General features: G+C 43.6%; 6 protein-coding genes and 1 long non-coding RNA gene across 9 annotated transcripts; 3 read left to right on the top strand and 4 right to left on the bottom strand.

The window, feature by feature from the left end:
* The first annotated feature begins 117 nt into the window (after positions 1-117).
* LOC119548108 (larval cuticle protein A2B) lies at positions 118-621 on the top strand. 2 transcript variants are annotated; one of them, XM_037855200.1, is made up of 2 exons: positions 118-198; positions 247-621. In XM_037855200.1, the coding sequence occupies exons 1-2, from the start codon at positions 187-189 to the stop codon at positions 544-546; spliced, it is 312 nt and encodes a 103-aa protein (XP_037711128.1). In that variant the 5' UTR covers positions 118-186; the 3' UTR covers positions 547-621. The 2 variants fall into 2 exon arrangements, with proteins under 2 accessions (XP_037711128.1, XP_037711129.1); XM_037855201.1 differs by having other exon boundaries at positions 174-198; positions 255-621.
* A 648-nt stretch (positions 622-1269) lies between these two features.
* On the bottom strand, positions 1270-2393 carry LOC119546360 (larval cuticle protein A3A). The gene is made up of 2 exons (XM_037852587.1): positions 2190-2393; positions 1270-1716 (listed from the first exon to the last, which is right to left on the bottom strand). Exons 1-2 carry the CDS (start codon positions 2391-2393, stop codon positions 1279-1281), a joined length of 642 nt encoding a protein of 213 aa, XP_037708515.1. The 3' UTR covers positions 1270-1278.
* Positions 2394-4019: 1626 nt separating this feature from the next.
* Positions 4020-7721, bottom strand: LOC119547051 (UPF0430 protein CG31712). Its single transcript, XM_037853729.1, has 4 exons — positions 7227-7721; positions 6509-6781; positions 4736-4819; positions 4020-4675 (listed from the first exon to the last, which is right to left on the bottom strand). The coding sequence occupies exons 1-4, from the start codon at positions 7572-7574 to the stop codon at positions 4508-4510; spliced, it is 873 nt and encodes a 290-aa protein (XP_037709657.1). The 5' UTR covers positions 7575-7721; the 3' UTR covers positions 4020-4507.
* A 35-nt stretch (positions 7722-7756) lies between these two features.
* On the bottom strand, positions 7757-8360 carry LOC119547052 (bis(5'-nucleosyl)-tetraphosphatase [asymmetrical]). Its single transcript, XM_037853730.1, has 2 exons — positions 8153-8360; positions 7757-8094 (listed from the first exon to the last, which is right to left on the bottom strand). Exons 1-2 carry the CDS (start codon positions 8320-8322, stop codon positions 7836-7838), a joined length of 429 nt encoding a protein of 142 aa, XP_037709658.1. The 5' UTR covers positions 8323-8360; the 3' UTR covers positions 7757-7835.
* Positions 8361-8605: 245 nt separating this feature from the next.
* On the top strand, positions 8606-10601 carry LOC119546636. Its single transcript, XM_037853082.1, has 2 exons — positions 8606-10317; positions 10378-10601. Exons 1-2 carry the CDS (start codon positions 8710-8712, stop codon positions 10483-10485), a joined length of 1716 nt encoding a protein of 571 aa, XP_037709010.1. The 5' UTR covers positions 8606-8709; the 3' UTR covers positions 10486-10601.
* LOC119546635 (ATP-binding cassette sub-family G member 4) lies at positions 10517-17725 on the bottom strand. Of its 2 annotated transcripts, none has more exons than XM_037853081.1 (10): positions 17557-17723; positions 14187-14575; positions 12625-12795; positions 12428-12564; positions 12222-12367; positions 11921-12159; positions 11446-11856; positions 11283-11383; positions 10861-11222; positions 10517-10803 (listed from the first exon to the last, which is right to left on the bottom strand). In XM_037853081.1, exons 2-10 carry the CDS (start codon positions 14551-14553, stop codon positions 10662-10664), a joined length of 2076 nt encoding a protein of 691 aa, XP_037709009.1. In that variant the 5' UTR covers positions 14554-14575; positions 17557-17723; the 3' UTR covers positions 10517-10661. The 2 variants fall into 2 exon arrangements, with proteins under 2 accessions (XP_037709009.1, XP_037709008.1); XM_037853080.1 differs by having other exon boundaries at positions 10662-10803; positions 14187-14580; positions 17557-17725.
* LOC119546638 lies at positions 12791-15768 on the top strand. Its single transcript, XR_005219182.1, has 3 exons — positions 12791-12993; positions 13055-13146; positions 14954-15768. It is a non-coding gene; the product is annotated as an uncharacterized LOC119546638 (long non-coding RNA).
* Positions 17726-18332: the final 607 nt, after the last annotated feature.

The following is an 18332-nucleotide window of genomic DNA, read 5'->3' as shown; positions in this document are numbered from 1 at the left end:
GAGGTATTTGCAAATGGGTTGCATAAGGTTTGGGTACTGTGCGTGATATATTAGATTTCAGCCCTTCGTAAGTTGGCCACTGCGACAATGGGCCAAACGGCGACTTATAAAAGAGGTCTGCGACCAACTCTTAGTCATCAGTCGAGTGCTCTCCATTGCTCCACTTGCATCTTCTAGTTTTTCACAATGAATGTCTTGGTAAGTGAGGATCTTATATATCGTATTATATCTCAATATCCTTTGTAGCATTCTAGCATCGTCTTCAGCCTGATCCTAAGCGCCTTCGTAGCTGTTCAGGCCGGGATTATTGCCAGCCATCCCGATGAACTGATTGCCAGTCCTGCCCAGTACGAGTTCCACTACTCGGTCCATGATAGCCACACTGGCGACGTTAAGGATCAGTTCGAGCATAGACGCGGGGAATACGTAACGGGTCGATATTCCCTCATAGAACCCGATGGTCACCGTCGCATTGTGGACTATACCGCCGATCCTCTGCTGGGTTTCAATGCCCAAGTTCGTCGGGAACCCATTTCTCGCTATTGAGATGGGTTCCTAGGGGAAGTGATAAAGAACCTAACCTGCTGACCGGATTTGATATGGCTAACTTAACTTAAGAAACTATGATGGAAAGACGTGTATTCTTAGAATAAAATCTAAAGGCTGTTCATTTTATATTCCCTTGGATAATGGATCTAGGTTTTACTATAAGCCAAAAAGAGGATTGACTATGCGATACATACTATATTTGCTATCCAACTGATCTGTTATGAAAACAGATAATCAAACTTCTATAGAGCTAGGAAGATATTTTATACAAACTAATGCTTTTAAAAAGTATACTTTTTATAAGATTTGGTTTATATGTAAAGCAAACCTATAATCTTGAACTAAGATCAAAACAAGATATGTATCTCTTATTAGATTGAATGATTTAAATACTCCCAAAATTCCAGGTTCCAAATACATAGCTCGATTTAAGTTTTCTAAAAATGCATTTATTGCCTTCTATTTACACATAGTATTACATAGATGAGATAGGGGCTCTCCAGCCATCGAGTTATGGCGCTTTGGATGACTGGGTGCCGAAAAGTCTTAATAGAGATATCAGAGGAGAGGAAAAGAAGAAAGGAACAGAGGAAGTATGATATGATACGAGGTGTCTGGGTAGTTGAGCAATAGTTCAGATACAGATATACAGATGCGGATGCGGATGGGTCGTCGTCGATGCGATGAAGTCAGTGTTTGCTATCTCTCTCGATCAATCCTGCCCAGAGCTTAGTGGTAGAGGCCGAGGGGCAGCTTGGCGGGGGCGAGGAGCTTGGGGGCCCCGTAGGCCAGGGGCAAGGGGCCGGGTGCCAGGAGCTTGGCAATGGGTGCGGCCTTGATCACCTTGTGGCCCAGAGGATCGCGACGCACCACCGCGTTGAAGCCGTTGTGGGCATCCGAGGTGTAGTCCACGGTGCGCAGATAGCCATCGGCATCCACCAGCGTGTACTGACCCTGGACCTGGTCACCCTTCCGGGACTCCGTCTGGCTCTTGATGTCGCCGGTGTGCTCGTCGTGCACCGAGTAGGCAAAGTCGTAGTGGGCAGGTGCCTCCACCTCGATGGTCTTCAGCAGGGGCTTCACCAAAGCCGGTGAGTGGTAAAGGGGGCTGATCGGCAGCTCGATAGCGGCGGCGGCTCCAACGCCCAGGATGAAGAGTGAAACGAGCTGGAAAGTATAAAATATAATACATAATATATAAAATATAAATATAGTAGTATGTATAGAATCCTTGGATTAAATAATATGTTTAATAATATTAAAATTACTGTCTTCTTTAATGTAATATTCTGTCTTTAGGCCTTGGAGATGGTATAATATTTTGGAATGTGAATACCACAACAATATGAGCTTTGCATATTTTTTATAAATATTAAAAAGTTTAGTTATTATGAGCAAATTTATTTTTTTAAGATTAGTTAAATGGAAAATGTATAATATTTTTTAATACACTTTAACAAAAAATTTAGTTTTAATACAAGTTTAAGCAAGGCTAATCACTATTTTTTTTTCACTTTGATCAATGATATTATTCACAAGTCGTGTATTAGAACTCTTCAAAATTGTATTTTGCATATTTTTAAAACTATAAGATTTTTTATCCACTTTTAGGAGCTATCCTAATATCCTTTAGCACTTACAGCGAACATTTTGGCTTGGACTTGGCTTGGGATTTGGTGGATTTGCTGACTTGGTTGGTGGCTGCTGCGGCTCCTGCACTGAACTATGTCTCCAAATGTCGCGATCGCAACTTTTATAGTCAAAGCAGTGCTCCCTGGCCCGGCCCCGCCACCCAGATCTCTTGATGGGTGCCACGCTCCAAGCGCACGCACCACACACTCCATATAACCCACACCAAAACCGAGCACTACACTCCCCAAAAACCGATCTACGATCACCCAGCGAACCGGAATCCAGCTAATGCAAAATTGTTATTATACTTTTATTTCATTTTTTGGCAAATCTCGAGCTCTGGCAATAAAACATTTACACTGCTCCAATTTCTGCAACAATGTAGCCACGGTAAGCTCTTGTCTCTGGATTATCAATCGTTCCTATGGGTCTGTTACCACTCAAACCTTGATAGTGTGCCAAAAACAAGTGAAAGTCAAGGGAGGTTTTTAATTGAGTGGGAATCAATTAATAATTATTGATAGGCTGTCAACAGTTATAACTATTTAAAATTTTGTATAATAAAACTGTTTTAATTAGAAATATTATTTTATTATTATAAATATTCAATATAAAAATGTGATCAAATATTAAAATTCATAATTTAGTTATGGATTGGCAGATATAATGTGAAAAATTTAGTTTATTGCTTACACATGGATGTCCATAAATCCTCTGGATTGACAATTATAATAATTAAAGTCCCTTTCATTGTAGAAATCCGTTCTTATATTTTCTAAGAGCCTCCAAAATTCCTGGAAAGTATCATCTTAAATATTAAGACCCGTTTTCTAGTCCCTATGTTAAAGAAGGTCTTAAATTTCCATACATTTTCTGGGCTTAAGGCCCAATATTACGAGAAAACGGAAGTAAAAGGATAAGGAGGAAATCCTTTACATCTTATATTGCTATTTCCCAGACATTTCCATTAATGGTACCTAAAATTAACCACCAGACAAGTTGGCTGACATATTGGATGGCTACAGGAGCAGGGAAATCGGCTTATCGCCGTCACATCAAACAAATTGCACGTTGACATTCGCAGATCTGTCGATCGACAAAAAGCGAGAAACGTTAAGAGCTTTGCCGATTTTCCACTTAATTAATTAATCAAATTGCAACATCCGCCCGTGTGCCGCCCAAGATCGCTGCTATGGATCTGGATCTCGATCTCGATCTGGATCTGGGTCTGGGCTGGTCAGGTGGCGGTGCCGTCGCCTTCGCCTTTCACGCATGTGCTCCGCACACAAATCAGTGCGACAAAGGCTCCAAACTCGTTGCCAAATTCGATATGAAGTAATAAGCTGGTCAAGTGGGGTGGGGGTCAGGTGGAATGGAGTGCTCCGGTGCGTATGCGTACTCGTATCTTGCGCCACATTCATTTAGAACCACATTACGATATGTAAGAGTGGTTTGACTCTGACTCTGAGTGGTTGCCGGCCAATTTGGCTTGGCTGCCGCCTGCTCACGCACTTGGACAGATCGGTGCGGTTCCTCCGGCTGCGGCCCTCCTCCCAATCCCAGGCTCCATTTCCATGCTCCGCGCGGGCGTGCCGGCTGTCGTTCGCTGTCCAGCGTCGCCCAACCCAATCAGCAACAAGACATATAAATTAAAGTAGTCTCTATAAATAATAAGTTGTGTCTACTTAGCGACATGTACACCGGCGTAGATCGTGTCCGATACAAGAGCAGACTAAAAAGTGCACGTATGTTTTGGCAATTCTGTCAAATATGCTAAGCGAATGGTACTCCACTCGAAGTTTGTTAAGTAATAGCTTTATGATTGACAAATAATCAAATTCCCTTGTTGGCATTTCTAAAGTTTTTATTATTGATTTCAGTTGCGTTATATGTTTTCTTGAAATATCAAAAAATTGCAAATAGATTACATATGTATTTCACTGACATCATCTCTTTTTGGTTTTTTTGTTAATTGTTCAGCTGTGACAACAATACGACGCACTACACATAATCATTTGTCTCACATATGAATTCTTGATGTAGAAAAGGTTAAGTAAATCGCTAGCGTATTGTACTATAAAGAGCCGTATATGTTCAGTAATTGGCAATTTTGAAAAAACTTTGAATCTATTGGCTTCGCCTTGCCTGCCCCTAACACCATCGCTCGTCCTTAAACTAATAAAATAATATAGAACACAATGACAACAATGAAAACGAGCCGGATGATCCTGGGCGCAGGCAAAAAGGCAAGCCGCTGAGGTAAAAAAAAAGCAAAAGCTGTTAACAAGAAATGGTGCGACGGGCACCGGACTAATGCCTACGCATCTCATAATGCTCCCGGTTTCAGGGAGAACGAAAGCTTGGGCCTGGAATTGTTTTTGCCTAATATGACCTTCTGCTCCTCCTTAACGCGCTTCTCCTGCTCCTTGCGCATGCGTTGCCGCTCCTCGTCCATAAGGCGCTGCTCCTCAATTATTGCTAACCGTTCTTCGGCCTATAAAAAACACAAGATCATTTAGGAAAACCATCTAAGAAAATATAAAAGTATACCTACCAGTTTTCTTTGCGCCTCTTCGATTTTGCGATTGTTTTCGGCCAAAATTTCTTCGAGCTCTTCGCGTTTCTGTTTTTCATCCTCCTATAAAACCCAAACAAAAGGACGATTAATAAACCCAGTCGACTCTTTAGCCGGAAGCTTAGAGCTAAGATATAAATAAACAGTCTCTTGACATCAGCGATGCAAACTGTGCGACGAATTCGACGCACGTTTGTGGTTGCAGTTTTTTGCTTGATGAGCTGCAAAGGCAGTTAGAATCTAGTTTTATGTTTAACAATAAGTTACAAAGAATATTTCGGTAGAAAGTAAAACATTTAGTAGTGTCTATTAAGAATGTTTAAAGTAGGTTGTTCTTTTAGTTTATTACAATAAAGGAGCACACAACATAAACAAATGTACTAGTATTTGCTAAATGGTTGGTCTTCATTTGATTTTTTTTTTGTTTTTTTTTTTTATTGTTGCTACTTACTATTTAAATAGGTCATTATTCCAGTACAAAGGCTAAATTTGTGTTAATTTATAGGATTTTTTTTTGCAGATTTTCGATTTGGGTTTATGTTTTGTGGAGGTTTTTTCTCTCGCTATTCCAGACGTACGTAATTTGCTCGCAAAAACAAAAAGCTCAAACACAAATAATTGGCAATCGGTACGGTCAAGAGAATCCAAATGCGAATCCGGTTTTTTAAAAATCTTACAGACAGAGTTCTATCGAGCTAAACACTTGGGGGTGAGTCTTTGGGTCTCTGTGGCGTCCTTTCGCCGATCACAAGTCATCCATACGGCTGCTGGCTTATCACATCGCTGGCGTAGGAAACTCACCCGTCATTCAATGATTCAATGGCATTGATTTGGTTTGCATGCAGCGTACTGTTGGGACTAAACTCAGTCGGCCCGCCCCACAACTAGAGAGAGCCTAACTACCCGGACTAACTCAGGGACACCACTTCGATTTGAATTTTTTTTTTTTTTTTTTATGAATGTTATGGGTGTGGAGGAAGTGCGTCCATGGACCAAACCCTTGGCAGAGCGGGCTCGATCAACTTCCGGCATGGCGGTTCAACGAGGAGTGCACGCGAGTGTTTTGCGGATGGGGGCCACAAAACACCCACTGGCAGTCGGGACAAGAGCAGCACACGTTCGTTGCACACAGGCCTACTGAAGCGGAGTTGGCGCGCAATAACAACAACAACGAGTTACAAGAACCAATACCAGAAATTAAAATGATACAGTATGTGGGTAGGAACGAACATAAGATGAAGCTAAGAGTATGCAAGAGAGGTCTGCAATAATGGGCATCAAAACTGTGACACATGCGACACTTGGCAATGTCGTCATTTTGGCTTTTTTTTTGGTAGGAAAAATAAAAATTACAAAATTATTGGCAAGAAGAAAGGGGGGCGAAATCAACCGCGGCGTTCTCATCCCGGCTCACTGGGCGCCTGGGTGCCTGGGTGGCTGGCTTCATGTGGTGGGGGCTCTGAAAAGGCGTGTGTGGTTAGTGATGTAGCCGGTTAGTGGGCGCCCTTGGCCATGGGGTTATGCAAGCAATCTAGTACGGGGATGCTGATGGGACATGGGTTGTTGATGGTTGAACGCCGAGTGAGCCGTGGCTGAGAGCGCCGTCGGATCGATTTCGCGTGACGTTGTGGAGACGACTGTTTGAACTGCTGTTTTGGGTTTTATCGAGTGTACGGTAGATGTGGCATTGTGTACGTTTTTCTGACAGTGATAGCAGCAGTCGTCCAGCGGAATCTGAATACGAGCACCTACCTCGCGCCGGCGTTCTTCTTCGCGTATCTGCTCGCGCCGCCGCTCCAGCTCCAGCATCATTTCGCGCTCCATCTCGGCCTTGGCGGTCTCGACGCGTCGATTGACCTCCTGCTCGATCTCGTCGCGCCGCTTCTCTAGCTCCTCCTCGACGCGCTTCTTTACCAGCATCTCGATGCGCTTGGCGGCCTCCTCCTCGATTGTCTTCTGTTCGACCTCCTTGGCCCGCCGCTGCCGCTCCATCTCGGCCAGGCGTTCGACCTGCAGCAGGTTTTGCTGTAAGAAAGGGGAGCAATTTATTTTATTTCTTATCGAAGGTGGGTCAAGAGCCCTGCACGAGCTACCTATACTATATTTCACATTCATGAGTTTTATTAAATCAATAAAAACAAATATCGACGCGAATTCTTTAGAAATCCACAGAAACATGGACTTTATGGAAAGAATGTATCTTCTAAAATCTTACAAATACAATTTTGGCGCGAATTCTATAGGTATTCTCATAAAACCTGATGGAAGGATAGTACCATTTTGGCGCGTGAATAGGCTTTTCCTGGAAAATGGATGCCATTACGACTTATTGGAGGGAATGGAACACTGGGGGAGACTAAGATTGAAAAACCTAAGGCTTAACTAATAAAGTTAGGAGATACTGTGGATGACCAGTTTAAGGCATACTAATGCAGAGCTCAAGATGGTCCACCGTGGTCCGTCCACTTACCTCGTCCAGCTTCTTGAAGCGGCTGCGTTTCTGTTTGCTGCGCTGCGACTCCTGCTCGGAGTACTGGCTGTCGCTGCTCGACGATGTGGAGCGCTTCCGGGACTTGAGGATCGTGGGCGAGTGGCGGTAGTCGCGCTCCGTGTGCCGGTCGCTGCGGTGTCTGTCCCGCTCGCGATCCCTGTCCCGCTCGCGGTGGCGCCCATGGTTGTTCACCTCCGAGGATTTGTCTCTATCCGTCCGGGTGCTGGGCCGCTCGTGGTCGTGATGGGACTTACTGCGTTTTTTGTGCTTGCTTTTGTGGTGGCGTCGCTTGCCCGACGGACTGGGGGTGCGTGAACGGGAGCCCATGGCGCTGGGATGTGTGATGGTTGGTTCAGACTAGGGCTAGGCGAAGTGCTCCAAATCGGCTGCCACAACAAAATCAATGGGGAAGCGATTATAAATTTCGATTCGAGCAATTTTCACAGATGCCTTGAAAACAGTGTGCGCAACGCTCACAGGCTGACATAATTTTGGTATTTTCGCAAGCATTTGCTGTGGTATTTTCCCTGGTATTTATTTACATTTCAGTGTTGCGCAACGCCACTACACTACTTTTTTGTTTACAATCTATACCGGTTTGTTTTGATCTAAAATCATTTGGTGGAAACGGTCTATCATGTCCTGGTTATCCTTGAAGCCCACGCACGCCTTGGCGGCATCCCTGGGCAGCCACTTGAGGTCGGTGTGCTCTTCGGAGAGAATAGGCTCCTGGCAGGGATTGCGCAGCTCCGCCAGCCAGTAGATCACAATCTTGGGCTTCCCCTGCACCACATAGTTCAGTGTCAGCGGTGTGTCCTTGTAGATGATCAAGTCCTTTTCGTCATAACTGTGGGTGTACTGCGGATATTAAGAATGTCATGGAAGGAATACGGTTGAGCACTTGCCCGGCTTCTTCTTTGGTTTCCCGCAGAGCTGTGGTGTAGTCGTCCTCGCCGGGATCCACATGGCCCTTTGGCGAACTCCAGTGGAAGGAGCCGTAGGAGGCCTTCAGCAAAAGGTATTGTATTTCCCCGCAAAGCCGGCGAAAAATAACAAATCCAGCCGCTTTCTTCATGTTATTGCTGCTAATTTACCGAAACAGGTGTTTAGCCAGTGCTGAAAAGTAGCCAGAAACAGTGATGCCGGCTTAGACATTATCAGTTATGCTTATATTTTTATTAAAAAAAAATGTGGATGCTTATACATATTTCATTTATTTTGAGAATAAAAGTAGAATAAAAAGTATTAGTTTAATAATAGATTTTAATCTAAAGATAGCTTTATTAAACAAAAACTAAATAATTTCCCTTTCTAGCTACTTCGGACACTTATCAACACTCCGCCTTACAAGGGAAATTTGGCAGTGCTAAAAAACGCGGGGAGCTCTAACGTATGTTTGCGATTTGGATGTGCACGTTGTTTTGTAAATTCATTACATAAATTGAGAATAAGTGCATCTAAGATGTACGCCCTGCTCCGCCGCTTTGCCGGGGTAACCAACGTGGGCAGTCCCCTCAGATGCTACGCTTCCTTCACGCCCAGGGATGTGATGCGGACCACCGCCGAGGAGACCGGCACCCTGATCACCCGCTTCGCCAAGCACATTGCGCTGGAGCGGCACAGGGATCCAAATCATGTGCTGCCCAAGACGACGGTCCGGTACGCCGACTTCTTCCCCATCACGGACGACCGGTACTTCCAGCGGACCGTGCAAAAATTAGACCCTGCACAACTGCCGGCCCTGATCATCCAGGCCTCCAGCTATCGCTCCAATGCCGCTGTGCCCATGTATGTGGCCGCCATAAACGGGTTGGATAACCATGCAGCCAAGCAGCTGGAAAAGATGAACATCGGCACTGTGCTGGAGACCTTGTACTCCTTTTTGTTCCTCATACCCAGCTGGCTGAAGCGGACGGACTTCTATCAGGCAGCCATGCAGCGCTTGGTCCAGGAGGACTTCCGTGACAACAAGGAGCGGTTCGTCCAGGTGTGCTTCTATCTGGGACTGCAGAAGAAGCAGGCCAAATCCTCTGATGACTTCCAGCAGTTCCTCGAGCAGCATTTACCCAGCCATTTACCTGCATTGAGTGAATTGGATCTCGCTGTGATCAGCAATGCGGCCTACAAAACCTCCACTTTGGTTGCGGGGGAGGCGAGAAGTGCCTATAAGTCATGCCTCGTTAATGCCATATTGAATCTACAACTCACTGCCGGGAGCGACGCCTTGTTGGTCTCATTTGTCAAGGCCTTGCGGTTGCAGCGAGTCAAGGACGAGCGGGTGTGTCAGCATTTACAGGACATTTGCCTGGATCCCGCGAAGTTAACCCTCATTGAGCCCCGAGGATTGGCCCACATCTTCGCCTTCTTTGCCGAACAGCTTTGGGATCAGAAGGAGTGCCTTACGGTCGTCGTAGATCGACTTATGACATTGCTGAAACCTGGAGATCTGCGCGCCAAAGACTTGGCCACATTCCTGTGGGCCAGCGCACAACTGAATTGTGAATTATCTCCGGAGCAAGTCAGGCAACTGGAGCTGGCTGCCCTTCGAAAATTGGATCACGGGGAGTACGATTATTTCCCGGACAACCTTGTTGATACCTGCCTCTCTCTTTGCACACTGGGACACTACTCAAAGGATCTGATTAATGCAGCCGAAGAACTCAAAGCTGCCCAACGACGTCAGCGAGCTCAACCCAAGGTTGACAGTCGTTTGAATGTCCTGCAATCTGCCGTAGCCATAGAGCAGACATCCTTTGCAAAACTGAAAACAAAACAAGCCTTCAAGGAGTTCGATCGTGCACCAACTTATTTGCTAAGGGATCGCCCGGACTTGACGAAATATGCCCAGGAGCTCAGTGAGGACGCTGAAGTGGAGGGCGTGGATTTGGTGTGTCCCATCGTTGGAATAAATTTGCCAAGTTTACGAGTACAGACAATGGGCAGCCAGCAGAGTGTGTACTTCGTAGAACTACTCACCGCAGAACAGACCCTTAGGTTCAGCAAGAAACCCACTTCTTTAATGCGCCTGAAGAAGAGGCTGCTGGAATCCCTTGGCCAAAAGGTAGTCGTGGTAAGTACTTTACGAACATTGAAAAGTGTAAACAATATTTAACACAAAGTCTGATTTCAGCTGAACTCTACGGAAATGGCCAAAAGTGCGAATGAACTGCACCAGCTCCTGAAACCAGCAGCAGATGGAAGTGTGGAATCCGAGGTTGCCCAAGGCCTGAGCAACTAAACTTTGTGATAACGAGGCCAGAGTGGCTTTCTAGGCTAGTTACAAATCGTAGCTTTATTTAACAGTGTTTTATGTACTTGTACATATTTTTTAAATATTAATAGCACTAAACATAATGTTCAACAATTAATGTATAATACAAGGAATGGGCTAAAGGTGTGTCTACCCCAACGGGCCTATCGGATCGACTTGATCTTGGCCTTGAGCACGACGTAGGACACCAGTCGGAAAATAATAATCATGGAACCCAACGCTATGACATCGTTCCAGAACTGATCACCTCGCATGGTAATTTCCTCTAGGAATTTCTTTGGGTACCTGTGAAGAGACGATTGTTTAATATTTGGAAAACCGACACTATCTAAAAATAACTACCTGTAATGACAGTAGGCCGCCTCCTCGCAGGCCAGGACTCCCCGATCCAGTCCATAGATGGATGATATGAAGCCCTCTAGCCCATATCTTAAGTATGATATATGACTGCCCCATCTTAAGTAGCCTGGCAGGTCCCGCAGGGTGACTCCAAAGCCGGCAAACATCATCATGGGAATGGTCAGCACGGGAGCCAGGAAAGTGCCGTTGACGACATCAAACCAGGCACCAATCATCAAACCAAAACTATGACCAACAAACACAGTCAGTATACTAATGGCGAAGAACATCCAGAAGCGGACCCACTCCATAGGCTGATAACTCCATAAGTAAACGATTACGGTGAAGAGGAAGCAACTTATGATCTATAAACGAAAAACTCAAATTGGTTATGGAAATCGGGAAAATACGTAAAGGATACTCACAGATATGGGCAGATCCACAAGAGTCATGGCAGTGTAGTAGGCTTTGAGCGAGTACCAGCGGTTGAAATGCTCTTTGATCAGTATGGAGATGTCCATGGGGACTGGTTAGAGGTAATTTAAATGAGTTAATCTTAAGTAAACTTTAGAAACTAGCGTAACTTACAAGTCAAAACAGTCAACATCATCGTGGTCATGGAATGGTGCATTAGAATGGCAAAGAGCAAATTGTAGTTGTCCAGCACTCGAGATCCCTCTCGTCCCGTGTGATCGTACATGGCTCCGAACAGAGCGGCCACCGCAATGTTGACACCAAACCTCAAGTGCGTCATGGTTGTGTCTCGTTTCGCTTTGATGAAACCGCGTCGCAAAAGCACAGAGCACTGGTTGGAAAAGCTGGTGTCCTCTAGCGATCGGCTTTTGGTTTTCTTTGGAATGGGATACTTTCTCATCAGGACCTCTGAGCGCAGCACCGCACTGGGATTGTCGAACCAAGTGAGGCAGCTTCCGTTCTCCGTGGCAACTTTAAGGGTGTCCACCTTGTCGTAGCCATATTCTCCGCAGGCCAGCTCGATAACTGGAATATTAAGGATTTGATAAGTGCTCCTTCCTTTCAAGAGGATATATCTAGTTGGACTTACTGTAATCCGCTGGATTGTGGTACATGGGACAGGGCAGATCCACCGAATGCAGGAAGGGCACCAGTTTCTGGGTGCTGCCCTGGTAGACGCAGTTGCCAGCCGACAGGACGTACACCTGATCGAAGATCTGGAACAGCTTGGCAGTGGGCTGATGGATTGTGCAGATGATGGTGCGACCTTGGCTAGTAAGTTTCTTGAGCAGCTCCAGAACCTTTGTGCACGAGCTACTGTCCAAGCCACTGGAAAAGGAAATTAACATGTACATCTCTCTATCTTGGCTAATTCAGATATTTGTTCTTACGTTGTAGGCTCGTCCAGGAACATCACAGTGGGATTGTTGATCAACTCCATGGCAATGGATAGCCTCTTCTTCTGACCACCAGACAGACGCATTGTGAGGGTCTGATCGTGATCGTAGAGGCCCAAAAGCAGCAGGATATCCTCGATCTGAAAAGGGTTATGGATTCATTGCAATGTTTGGATATTAAAGATCTCCTCCAGACTCACCCTGCTCTCCTTCTCTTCGTAACTGACGGTTTGCCCCAGCTTAAGATCGGCGGCAATATGCATGTTCTCGTTCACCGTCAGCAGAGGCTGCAGGCGATCATCCTGCGTGATATAGCAGGACATGCGGCGGAAGGAGGCTGCAGATGGATCACCCATTAATAAAAATGGAACCGTTTAAAATTCATTGGTATACTCACGCAAATCACGTCGACGACCATTGAGCAAGATGGAGCCATCCACTCCGGTTGTTTTGAAACCGGAAAGGGCATCCAGCAAAGTGGACTTTCCTGCACCCGAAGGTCCCATAATCGCGATGAGCTGGCTGCCGGGGAACTTTCCGCAGACATTGTGCAAGATTTCCTTGGATCCTAAAAAAAATGCGAAATTACTTAACGCTATCATAAACGATCATAAACTTTTAGATAGATATTTCGTTGCTTTTTATACGGTCGTTGGTATCAAGGTTCAGAGAACCAATGGAAAACCCGTATCTACACGTGCACCCAACGATGATTTTCATGAATCAAGTGCAGGCTATAACTTGGCCCAATTAAACGGCTGCTAAGGTAATGACTCGATAAAAAGTAACCCCTCAAGTTGCCGTTAAGTAACGCATTATTATTACAGAATGTAATCTGCATGAGTGAATGACCTTCGAAAAATTATTAAGTAGTAAACAAACATTACGATCAAGTTGAATGGAGATATTAAGAATATATGTAAGTAAACACATCATTTTCGGTCTTAAAAATTTGTTTTTCAAGATTATCATTATAGCTGTTTCAATTTAGAAAGATATATACCTATTGGGTTCATACTAGCACTTAATCTATTCAACATTCAACAGCTCGATAGAGCATATAATTTTTTGTAAGGAGATTTGGCTTACTCGATTTATATATTAAAACGTACTTTGTCCTCTCCTTAATGTTTTGATAGCGATGGCATGATTTCAATTTACCAACGCGTTGACCACACATATTATCTTTATTTTAGTATAATTACCGCTACGGGGCGAAAAGTAGTATTGTCATCGGCCTGTTCCCTAATCAAGTTACCAGGGGCAAACCTATGCCGATATCAATTGCTGTTCGCTTCCTTCTGAACTTTGAAATTAGCCAGAAAGCCGTGTCCAAAACACTTATATCGAATGTTAAATACTCTATTCATTTCCTTATTAATAAGACATTGCTTTTCATTGGGTTGACTCTGCGGAAGGGGAATTCATGAATGACTAACTGGCCATGATGGGCACGCACTGCCGGAATAAATACAATCGGGAAGGGGGTGTGATCGAAGCGATCGCCGCTTATCTAATCAATGGAAAACCAAGTTGGTAAAAGAACTAGCAAGCAAGTGTTTATGGCTGATTGGTATGGGAAGCATTGCCGAAAGCAATAACCTTGAAGAACATTTTGTTCGGATCCACAAACATCCAAATTTATAAATTAGCTTTAATTCGTTAAGAACACTTATTTATATAAGTCAATTGAATGGTATATGTATATATATAAATTCAATTATAAAACTGGTTAATAAAGGAATATTGTAGAATATTATCTAGAGGGTTGACCCTATCTATAGGATATAAACTTTATAAGGTCGGTCCTTAAAAAAGCTGTCATAAGAGTAGCCGCTGGTCATAAAAAACATAAAAACCGAATATGGTCATAGCTCCTAGCTAATTTTAAGTTTTCCGCTGCCAATCTTATCGAGTCATATCTTAGATCATGCGATCGCAGTGGATCGTATAGCTCACCTCTGTTAAAGCCCAATTTCACGGTGAGGGACAGATCCCTGAACTCCATGTCCACGGGCTCGCGGGCTGGCAGGTTGTTCAGGGCATCGGTGTCGAAGTGCACTTCCTCCTCCTCCACGGGCTCCAATGGCGGCTGTTTGCTGGCCGTGGCCGAGGACCCATTGGTATAGGTCACCTGGGGCGGGGTGGGGATGGGTGGTGGCGTAACACTTGACTGGGCATGTCGCCATCCTCCAGAGTTGGTCACAGGCACTGTGGTGGTGTTGTAGACGCGACCGGAGGTCACCTCCCCGATCTCAATGCCCAGACCGAGGCCGGCAACTCCGTTGTCGCTGCCGAACAAGAATTGCTCCCGCGATGTCGCCATTCTAGGACTCTAGGGGTAAACTCTATAAAGAAGATAAAAAATAATCCATCAGCTAATATAAACAATATTTTTATAACCAAAAGGTCTTATTTTGAAAAGTTGTATCTTGAGAACCATTTAAATTGAAATACATTTAAGCTGAGCAAATAGATACAGAGACTTTATGAAACTACAAAGTTAGGAGGGGTATTTCAATACAATATATATTAATCACGATGTTGTTAAACAGGTTAAACACTTGGGAGGCTTGTTTACTTATTAAGCAGATAGATTAAATGTCTAAAAAAAGGTATCTCAATTATTTCAATCATCAGGCATGCAAACCAATATTGTAAAAACTTTTAACTTTAAAGCATAATATCCAAAAGCTCTGTAAATTTAATATTTTTTTAACCCCCAGTTAACCGGCGGAAAGTGAAAGATGGTGTGTCTGCAGTTTGATTGATTTCGTGGATTGTGCAAGGTGCGTGACTAAATCTGGGAATCCTAAGTGCAACCTGTTGCTGACCAATGAAAAACGCTTATGTTAGCCCATTAAAACGGGTTCCAATGCAGCTTAATTCGCACTTTGATCGACAGATCGATCAACCTATGTCATCTAACCTCATCATTCGGATTGGCTGCGATTGTTTATTTATAGAGCCCTTAGAATGACAGGGGGAAAAGCAACTAATCCCTAGTTGATTGCCCGAAGAGCTGTCAAATTGGATGGGTGATGAAACATTTCAATTATCTGCAACCGTCCCAATTAAAAGCGAGTTTACATAAGCGAAATGTAGCACGCAGTTTACGTTACTCCACATTTCGCACTGCTGCAAGAGACAATTAAATGCGAGTACATTTAATGCACAGATTTGCGAAAAGATCAAGGTACAGCCGTTGGGGCGGTGGAGGCGGGCAAACAATAAAACGGCACAATTGAGTGGAAATGAAATGGCAATCGTGTATGTTGTCGCTGGCACATCTGCTATTGATCCGCCGAACCCAGATCCCAGCCGATCCGATCCGTACCGATCCGAACTGATCAAAACAAAAGCATTGTCCCCATCCCATGGCATCCCAACAAATGGAATAGCCGTTGTCGTAGATTCTGCTGGTGACGAAGCTTTAGCTATAAAGATGGGTTGGTTAAAGATAATCCCAGCGAGATTGAGTTGAAATTTTATAGAATGTAAATCTGTGTTTATTAAATACCAAGTAATATATGTACTTGAAGTGCAGGCTAAGTATTCTTTTTAAAATAACCATAAGTATTTCAGGGGATTGATCTGTATTTATTAAATAATTATTATTGCAAGCAAGAGTTGGGTAAGGTCTTTGGAAGTTACCATAGGGTTTTAAAGAAAATACCTATAGGAGATTGAGTTGAAATCTTACAGAATATAAATCTGTTTTGATTAAATACCATATTTAATATTAGAAGCTTGGGTAAAGCCCGCTTTTTGGAAATGACCATAGGTATTTGTGTTACAGATCTTCCGATTACAGAAAATCACTTGCAATCAAAACAACAGCATATTCCCATGTGAAAAATTCAATTACTATATTATATAGCCCTAGTCTTATCGCGATCTGGGCAAATTCCTTGGCTGTCCACTTCCAACTGGGACATTTCCGATCTGGTTTTCCTATAGTAGTTGGGAAAGGTAGGGGCTTCGCTATTGAGAACTGCACTTGAACCCCGTACTCAAAACGGTTATCAGGGCTGCCCAACACAATGGCCTATGTCAATGCCCCGGATTCCCGGGGGGATCGGGGTTACGAAGGGAGTGGCCCTAGCCGAGAGTGACGTTGATGGGCCTGTAGTTCAATATTAATTGATACCAGAGCTCTATGGTCACGTTTTGCCGAACTTGCAGTTTTTTTTTTCTTGGATTCCTTTGTTCGACCCAGGGCCTTACATTTCGTGTTTGCCTGCGACTTTTTGGGGACTTAGATCGGCCTTTATGGTTCGTATATGGCACTGCGGTACAGCACTTATGTGCTGATGCTGCCCTGAAACATTGTTTTGTCTACCTTGTATACCCCGCCTCGCTGGCCGAGCAAACCGGTTCACGGATCCCCTTCTCCATTGGATTTTCAGCGGTGCAGCTGGGAGATGGTAGCAAAAACAGCAGCTGTTCGATCGGAGATCGGGGGGTAAACGGGAGCAACGCCATCCCGATCGATGGGAACAGATTTGTGTTTGCACTCTGATAATGTGATAATTCTGAAATAACACCCGCCGACCATCTTTGAGCCCTGCTTGTGTTGTCACATTGATTTTTAATGAGATTGTGACAACACTTACTGTCAGCTAATCGATTTAAATTATTTCACAACTCAAAAAGCCGATTAAGCAGTTCTACAGGTTGGAGATCGTATTAACGGAAGTGACCCCAAGCGACCCGTATCACTTGAATCTATTTCAGATACAAAACTATGACAGATACCAAATCGAAGCATGAATCATTGATTCATTTAACACTTGCCTTTATGCGGTTCGAATGAGTTTTATGCGTATGTCATTTGTTAACAAAGACGGGGCGTTTATATCTAAATTCACTGATAACGTGTTGGCCAATAAATTTTGCTTCTAAGAAACGTCTATACATTTTACTACGTCTGCCTCAATAATTATTAAATCTTTGTATGAATATATAATAGATTCTTTTATTTAAACTTTTGTATTTTTTAAAAATTATTAAAACACCAATAAAGATTAAGTCCCACTTTATGTAGACATATATTTTTCAAACATATTTTGTAGTGTTTTAATTTTTCGTAAAGTTTAGGTTCCAATGAAATATATTTCATCGTTGGGTTTCAATCACTTTCGATTTAGTTACTCATCGTGTATTATAATAATCACACCAAAATTTTTATTTTTTCACTCTGAATATTTTGAACCAGTATTAATAACAGTTTTTTTTTCGGTTTTACTTAAAATTGTATTTAAATGAGTTGGTATCCTATTTTGGGTTGGTATTTATCGCGTTGATGCACTCAGGGGGAAGTCCTTACCCTTTCAAGAGTCGGGATTATCACACTTTGGATTGGGATTGCAAGGAGAACCACTTTCCAGCGACTGAATTCGCGATCCGCACAACCGAGTAACAGCGTCTTCGAAGCGACGTGCGCGACTGGCGGTCAGTAAACAAACAGTGATCCCAGCTAGCTGCGCGCTGGCTGTGCTATAATGCCATAATGCTGTATGGCTATATGGCAGTAGCAGTTCCCGTTCCGATTCCCATTCCCATTCCCCATCCCCCAGAAGTCGGAGAGTCGCTTCGTCGGCCCAGCTGACGACTCACTGGCCACAAAGAACACGATCGGCCGTCTCAGCTGGTGTGAGTTGAGTATCTCAGCAGCCAAGTGGGTGTGTGTGGAACGCAGGCTTTATCGAAGGCGCTCAGAGGTGGCGGGTTTTCAATCTCTGGCGGGGAATAGCTTGAAAAGTTTTACAAAAATCGTAGGAATATTATTAGTTATTATTATAAGGGTTTATTATATCATATCATATCATGTTTCTTATCATCACAATCCTGTTTATATGGTAACAAGGTGCTTACTTACTTATGGATCTGTTAGAACATTGGGTTTTTTATTTCAAATATATGATCACCAATATTACATTTTTTAATCTCTCGCTTTTCTATTAGTATTTTCTATAATTCTTGCTTTTATATCAGTTATATTATAATTCATAATATTTGTTGCTGTAAAGATGTGGTATCTTAAAGGTTACTAAACTCGGGAATACATGATGTATTAGGAACACACAACTTTTAGTTAAAATA

The sequence above is a fragment of the Drosophila subpulchrella genome, chromosome 2L (assembly GCF_014743375.2).
Source record: "Drosophila subpulchrella strain 33 F10 #4 breed RU33 chromosome 2L, RU_Dsub_v1.1 Primary Assembly, whole genome shotgun sequence".
NCBI classification, from domain to species: domain Eukaryota; kingdom Metazoa; phylum Arthropoda; class Insecta; order Diptera; family Drosophilidae; genus Drosophila; species Drosophila subpulchrella.
The sequence above is the reverse complement of the archived record's forward strand: the minus strand, read 5'-3'. Positions and strand labels throughout refer to the sequence as shown.